This window comes from Nilaparvata lugens, chromosome 2 (assembly GCF_014356525.2).
Source record: "Nilaparvata lugens isolate BPH chromosome 2, ASM1435652v1, whole genome shotgun sequence".
Taxonomy (NCBI): Eukaryota; Metazoa; Arthropoda; class Insecta; order Hemiptera; family Delphacidae; genus Nilaparvata; species Nilaparvata lugens.
Window position 1 is genome coordinate 64,428,785 of NC_052505.1, and position 8,398 is coordinate 64,437,182.

At 36.5% G+C, this 8,398-nt stretch overlaps 1 protein-coding gene across 1 annotated transcript in view; it reads right to left on the reverse strand.

Annotated features, from left to right (window-relative positions):
- LOC120349661 overlaps positions 1 to 8,098 on the reverse strand; it is a 15,113-nt gene extending 7,015 nt beyond the window's left edge. Inside the window, exons 1-2 of the mRNA XM_039420147.1 lie at positions 8,093 to 8,098; positions 7,536 to 7,972 (exon numbers count right to left, since the gene is read on the reverse strand). Coding sequence (XP_039276081.1) covers positions 7,536 to 7,972; positions 8,093 to 8,098 — 443 coding nt within the window. The remainder of the gene's footprint in view (positions 1 to 7,535; positions 7,973 to 8,092) is intronic.
- Between the last annotated feature and the right edge of the window lie 300 nt (positions 8,099 to 8,398).

Below are 8,398 nucleotides of genomic sequence, written 5' to 3' on the forward strand. Positions count from 1 at the left end.
ATGGTGTAGTGAGTAGACGGGGAGATTTCCAGGGTAGTCAGTGCTGATTTTTGAGGGTAGTAATGTAAGTCGGGAATATTCCCATTGGGAAGAAACTTATGATTGGGTAATATTTCTCTGCCCAAGAAACCATGGGAATAAATCGCATTAAAATAGTTTATATTATTTATCAATTTCAATCACATTTGACAATCATAATAAATAAATCATCCATTCAAAAAAGCAGTGTAAATAGCTCACAAGTTACATCAATTTTTATATAATTTGGCTAGACTTTACGTTCAGTGAACCAGTGATCACCTATATCGATGAATTAAGTTGGGTTAGTTAGATAGTATTAATTAAATACTATCGATTTTACTGATTCAATTAAAGCAAAGCGTCCCCTTCTTTATCCTTTATCATAATAAGTATATCATGAAAATGATAGGGAGAGGCAAAATAAGGTAACCCTGTGCTGTTCCTCTCCCAAATTTGGATAAAGTTACACATAGTCCGAAATATGTCAAGTCTTGTAGTTCTTCACTTCACAAAATTTTCAGCCCTAAAATATTTTCAAATTTAGATGCTTCAAAACCAAGCCTTCGTAGAACGAATATTACACATTATTATCACAAAAAATGAAATATTCACATACTACAGTAGTGAAATTTTCATACTTACTTCATACTTCTGTCCTTCGTCATTGACCAGCTTCCTGGATGGACGGCGTCATTTATATTCAGACCTAATTTGGTCGTCGTTGATTGTAAAAATTTTTACAAAACTTGTCAAACATTAACGTTTTTTAAAAATTAAAAATAGATCGAGATGGTCGATCGGATTCTAAGTCACTTGAATCAAATTAAAGACTTGTCGGCCTCAAAGTATTCAGCCACAGAGTAGAATGGCATCCCACGCAGCCAGGCTCTGATCCTTCCACCAAACTGCTGTCATCCAGATCCCTCACCATGTCCGGCAGCGCATTGAAGATCTTCTGTGCCAGTACAGGGAAACAGTCTCTTTTCTTGTTCAATCTGCAGAAGGGTACATCAATTTTTGCTTTCCCTCTGGTATTATACAAATGCTTATCGGCTCTTCTTGTCATTGAGTGATAATGACTTTTTATGTGTAGCAAGGAGAGCAGAATATACTGGTTGAACACCGTATAGATACCCAGTCTGATGAAGATCGGCCGACAGTGATCAAGGTATCCGGCTGAGTCCAAAATTCTTAAGAAGGAGCTTCTTAAGAAGGAGAAATTCTTAAGAAGAAAATTCTTTTGAAGGAGCGAACATTCTAGTATGTACTTTATTATTTTATTTTTGGGTTTAAATTATTGTGAGCTTCTTTTCAAGTAATAGATGATTTATTATAAATTTCTTGAGCAATAAAAGACGAGAGAAGTAAACCCAAAATTCAACTTCTTGAGCAATTCAAGACGAAGTAAACCCAATATTTTGATGACTAAGCTTACTTGACTGTTAGGAATATGAGTATAACAGATTTAATTTACAAGACATAAAATGGGAGTAGCATCATAATAGTGGTACCGTATACAATAATCAAGGATGTGCACCACGCTTTTTGATTCTTATTACTGGCAAATTATCAAAGTATTACGAATTGTATACTATCAATTTATTTAGATTTGACTAATTTCAAGAAAAAAACTTTTATCATTTTTACTTTTTGATATATTGGGCTCTTTGAAAGCGCCAAAAGTTCAAATCTTGGGGCAGATCCATTACATCATAAATGATAGCAAATAAATTCATACTTTGAGGATGGATCTTTCCCAATATTTGAACGTTGTGCGCTTTTAAAGCGCCTAATATGAAAACGAAAAAATTATGAAAATATTTTTTCCTTGGAAATATGATCTATTCAAGTATCTTGATAGAATTCAAATCAAAATACCTTCGAAATGGATCCAATAATAAGTTTCCAAAAGCGTGGCGCGGAGCCTTAAATTATTAGAAAATGAATGCTTATTCCTCCACACACTCATCAAGAAGTGATAAATATAAATTTATTTTTATTCTAATCATTATTATAAATAATTGTCATAGATAATTATTTATTCTAATAATTTCAATATAACTTGTTTATATGCTTATCAATAAGTTTAGTTGAAAAAGGCGTTTTCTTAGTTATCATACAAAATAATCATAAACTCCCGGGCATTTATGAATTTTAGGAATCAACTCCCTGGGAATAAATGTTTCTGATCTTGAATTTCAGGGAATTTTGCATCATAAGTTGAGAGATGTTTGATTTGAAATTGAGTTCTTAGTCAATTACCAACTCAATTTAAAATCATACACCCTCTTGAACATAATCACTGACAAAACAATTTATAGGTTTAATGGTCGAGTTAGATTTAATAAGTGGTGTCCAAGATTCAATAGTCCATTATATTTAATAAATGGCCTAGAAACTGGGCATACAAATAATATAATCTGACAGTTTCAAATTGGCAGGCAAGTGAAACAAGTTTGAATGTTCTTGTTTGGGGATGAGACTCGTTTAATGGATTCTAGATAATTGCGAATAATAATTATTGTTCATCTCTAAGACCAATGATCAAGTAACGCATTACTCACCGTCGAATGATTTTGTGTCTTCATGAACAGGCCTCTCTACACTGACATGGGGGTAGATTACAGACTGCATGTTTTCTAAAAAATAATAAAGTGTTGAATATGAATGGGAAGAAAGAAAACTAAAATTGTAAACAAGTTAAGAGTTTAAGCTAGGGACTTGCTCCATTCAGGATGGATTAGAACCTTATGCCACAAACCTCCTGCAATCATTTTTTTTCCTGAGGAATAAAACATAATTAATTATTTCAAACAAGAATGGAAAGTTAATATTACATCAGATATCCTTTAAAGAAGACAGTAGACAGAGAATCGGAAACTCTGTTCTTCTATCTCTCTCTCCACTGTTATTATAACGGTAATAAAAGCATATTATATTATAATATGGTAATATTTGTAAAGTGTCTATATGTAGACAAGTATGCACAATTGAAGTGCATTAAAAACTTGTGAGTCTATAAAGATCTAGATAGATAACAATAATTTTTACAGACGCCATTTAGTAAAATTCTAACACAAAATAAATTTTTAATGTCAAATGCATTATAAGAATATTTACATGCAATTTAAAATGCATTATAAGAATATTTACATGCAATTTAAAATGCATTATAAGAATATGCAATTTACAGGGCTACGGCATATCTTCAGTATCAATGATTGTTGGTTTTACAAAAAGTTAGGCTACTGGTTATGGGAATGAATAATTATTGATAATCCTGAAAAGCTAACTATATCATAACATAATATAAAGGCAAAAAATTCATTATTTTTTGAATAATAAATTGGACCTGTTTATTTTGAAAAGTTTGATTTTCAATCAAATTTGTTTGTCTTACCTGGAACCTGGTACAGTACAGTGAAGAATAACATCAATCTTCATCATTATTTTATGTTATCATACAGCTATATAGTCTAGCTCAAATCGATTTTGAAAAATAATTTTATTTTGAAACTTTGGCTTTTGTAACTAAAATATTTATATAACTTGCAAACTAATAATTATTGATTATAAGTAAACACAACCATTATTTTCCGCTAAAATTACAACATAACTTACAAAGAATAAAAACATGTCTCGTAACTCTCGTAGTTCACAAAACGCCCACTGGAGCGCTGTCAGCATTCCAAGTTCACTGTGAAGGTCGGCCGCCATCTTGATAAACATTTCAAATTCCACTTCTATCGTTAAGTTAAGACGACTCAGTGGTGCATGCTCACTTGCACCACGTACATGCTCACTTGCACCGCTCGAAAAGTATGTTCCACAAAACCGGGATCAACGCTTCTTATTGGTCGAGAGTTAAAGCGTTGGTTGTCTGCTGTTTTGTTAGGTTATGTCTTCACATCCAGAATCTACGAATGATCTTAACGAAAGAGAAAACGCAAATAGACCAAACGTAGCCAGCTTGACCAACATAACGGTTTAAAACTTCTACTGATCATTTTTTAGGTTATGTTTAGTGGGATTGTAAGGAGATTAGGTTATGTTTTATCAACATTATGAACTGTAACAAAGTACTGTAGATACAAAATTATTCATAACTTGGTAGGTTTATTCTTATAAATAAGTCCTTCTTTAGCAGAAGACTAATAATAATAATAATAATAATAATAATAATAATAATAATAATAATAATAATAATAATAATAATAATAATAATAATAATAATAATAATAATAATAATAATAATAATAATAATAATAATAATAATAATAATAATAATAATAATAATAATAATAATAATAATAATAATAATAATAATAATAATAATAATAATAATAATAATAATAATAATAATAATAATAATAATAATAATGAGTTTCTGTTCATGGCGTGGTCATAGGTAAGGTCACAAGTGAACAAGTCAAGAACATAAAAACTGTCATAAGACAGGTCAAGAACAAAAATACACGTCAAAACACAAAAAACAGCAGCAGAAGAAGCAGCAAGACTAATGCAAGAAGTATCTACTTACAATCTGAGGATCACAACCATAGAACTCACTCAGAGAATAAAAGGGGTTCTCCTGAAGGAAAGCCCTCAGTCTCTGGCAGAGTCCTAGCTGAAACTGGCAGCTTATTCAAAATTCTAGCTGGCTGGTAGATGAGGCTGCTCTGGGTCCTCCCCAATCTACAATATGGCTGGTCCAGCCTCAGCCTGCCTCTGGTGCCATGATCATGCACATCACCCCTGGTAGGCAAAGTACAGACACTGTGGAATGCCTTTATAGCTGACCTGTAAATGTAAAGATTGAATACAGTGAGAATCTTCTCACTCACAAAAAGAGGATACAATGCGCTAAAAATTCTGCCCCAAAAAGAATCCGGATGGCCTTCTTCTGCACCAGCAGTATACCTTTTACCTCAGAGGCACCACCCCACAAGGTGATGTCATATGCCATCACACTTTGAAAGAAGGCAAAGTAACTCATGCGGAGATGGGCCTCTGGTACACATCTTCTCAGGCTCCTGAGCAAAAACAGCACCCTGCTCAACCTGCCACAGACTACCTGAATGTGCCCGCCCCAGGAAAGCTTACGGTCCAGAGTGAAGCCAAGGAGCTTCACTGGAGGGAAATCATATTGTACTCCATTCCTGAGGCCAAACACAATTCTTTGTGTCTTCTCGCCATTGAGAAGGAAGAGATTTGCCCGAAACCAGTCTGCAACAGCCCTCTCAGAAGCACACATCTTTCCGCCCAGGTCAGTCATGTCACCACTGATATCCAGCATTGAGGTGTCATCAGCATAACACACCACAGTCCTGTCTCTGAAAAGGGCAACATCATTAATCATGATGAGAAACAGGAGAGGCCCCAGTACAGAGCCCTGGGGGACCCCACAGCTCACTGATCTGAATTGAGACCTCACACCATTCGTCAGCACTATCTGCTCACGTCCTTCCAGGTAAGAACGGAGAAGCATCAGATGGCTGTCACCAAATCCGTAGGAAGCGAGCTTGGCCAGAAGAGTATGGGTGTCAAATGCCTTGCTATGGTCAAACAGTGTGAGCCCAGCATGGCCTCCCCTCTCAAAATTTACATGGACCTTGAGAACAATATGTTCAACAGCCTCCACTGTCGACTTCCCCACTCTGAAACCAAACTGTGTACCTGCAGATTATTCAACTCACAAAATTCATAGAGTTGCTCAGCTATCACCATTTTAAATATTTTGGCAAATTTGAAATGGGCCTATAATTATTAGGGTCACCCCTATCACCCTTCTTGAACACAGGTATCACCTTTGCCAATTTTAGCTGGTCTGGAAATATAGATTGAGACAGACATATGTTAATACAATATGTGAGTGGGACAATTATGAGCTCAATTATACTTTTTAAGAAGCCACTAGACATAAAATAAAAGTCCTTGCTGGTTGAGGTCTTCATTCTGGTTGAGATCCTGAGGATGTCCTCACAGGTCACTCCACGCCAAGCGAAGGCTGCCGCTGGTGGTCGCCTGATGTCTCCCATCAGCTCCAGTGGTGTTTTTAAAGCCTCTGGTGATGCCACAATCTGCTCTCGAATCTGCTGGATGGAGTCCACCCAGTGATTGTTCAGCTCCTCCAATGATAGTGGAACACGTGCAGGAGCAGATGATCTTGTTTCACTCCGAATCACCTTCCATGCTGCCAAACACTTGTTTGGTGCCCCACCGATAATGCCAGCATTGTATGCAAGCCGTGCCCTTGCAACCTCATGACGGTAATTATCTCTCAGTCTCAAGTAAGCTGCCTTTGAGTCACCAGAACCATCTTGCCAAAATCTTTCATAAGCTATTAAAACCAGGTCCCTCAGATTTAGCAAGTCATGGCTAATCCAGGGTGATGAATGACTCTTCACAGTGTGTTTCAGAGTCCTTAGTGGGAATGCTTTGTTAAATTCAAACAGGAGATAGTTAAAGAAATCTGAGAACACAAGCCGGGCATCACGATGATGGAGCAGGAAGATCCAGTTCACATGAACAATAGCGCAGCAGAACCTCTCAAGAGCACTCCTCGAAATTACCCTGGTCACAGACTGTTCAAGTGGTAACTGTCCACCTTGCAGGAGCCCACCAGTGGAGGGGGGGACCACTCTACATCTTATGGCCTCATGATCACTGAGTGAATAGTGCATGACATCAGACCAAACATCAACATTCAGCCTCATACTTGTAGCAACATTATCTAGGCAAGCTTCTAGTCTTGTAGGTTGATCAACTGTCAAATACAAATTTCGGGACTTCAACAGGTTAACAAAGATCTTAGTTTTGTTATCATCAACAAGTACATTAATGTTGAAATCTCCACCCAACACACATGCAAAGCCTGGGTGCAGGGATTCAAGGCGGTCAAGCAAAGCCTCAAGCACCTGGAAAAAACTGTCCAATTCACTATTAGGAGGTCGATATACCACAATAATGAAAACCTGTTCATGTAGCAATGCAATGCATGCAAACTCATGCTTACCCTCTAAGCAAAAACTGCCAACATCTATAAAGCTAGCTTTTACTTTGTCATTAACAAAGATTGCCACACCACCATTACGGTGCTCTTTACGTGAAAATTCAGCCACAAGTTCAAAACCTTTTATTCTTATTTGTTGCAAGTTCTCACTCCTCTGCCAGTGTTCACAGAAGCACAAAATATTATATTCATCAAAATTTTCTATCGCTTCAATCTCATAAATCTTGTTGCTCAAGCACTGAATGTTGTAGAAAAGAATTTGTATCCACATTTTAAGAGGCCTACTCCGGTTGTTCATGCTATCTAAATCACATGCATCTAAGTCGACCGTTTCGGCTTGCCTAAAAAAGGCCTTGTTGCTTTAGGATATTTACTATCATTATTTCTTCTATCAGGGACAAAGTTCTTCACCAGTACACCATCATTCCAGAAATCAGAGTTCAAAACACATGCATGATAACGTTCAGCAATAACAATTTTGAAAGAAGAGTATGAGTCATACCTGGATTTCAGCTTCACACATTCAAAGTCTGACTTGTCAATACCCGAAGCTTTTAGATAAGATACCAAGTCCACCTCACAAACTTCTGGATGGAGACGAGAAACGAATAATGACTTTCTCTTTTCCACCGTCCTCAAGAAAGTCTTCACAGATCGCCCGCTCACAACATCATTAGCAGAAGCCTCCCCACTGTATGATGTGCACTTATTACCATGATTGTCATTCAAAGCAGTAGAATTATTTTTTGCATGATCTCTAACTGGAGTTTTTTTCGATTTTTTTACAATACTAGACCAGGTGTTGTGTAGTTCTGTCTTTGTTTCAAAACCATGCTGCAAGTTCAAATCCGAAACACTCCCGCCATCTTCAGAGTTCGACTGAGTCAACTCGATTAGTACCCGTCGATGACAGTTCGTTGTCGACAGCTTCGACCTCGACTATCGACTTTTTACGAGAACGTTGACTGTTGTTTTGTGTTGACTGTTTTGTTAGACTGTTGGTGTTGGTAGACCTGTGTTGGCTTGCGCGTACTTTTGAATTCAAAAAATCAACTTGACAAACATGTTTTAGTTTGTCAATGTTTACGTCAAGGTATTCCCTGAACTTCATATCAAGTAAACCATCCATTTTTGAAAACAATTCACTATTAAATGTGTTCACGGCTTCCAATTTAACATCCATTTCACTCACCTTCCTAAATAAGGATAAAACGTCGTCAATACTATGGGTTTTCAATGTTGATAACCTATCTTCGCAGACACAGCAATGCCACTTGACCACATCACCAAGCGCTTGAATATTCTCATAATTTTCTTTTGAGACTTTAGCACACTTTGAATGAAACCACTTGTCACAAAACAAAT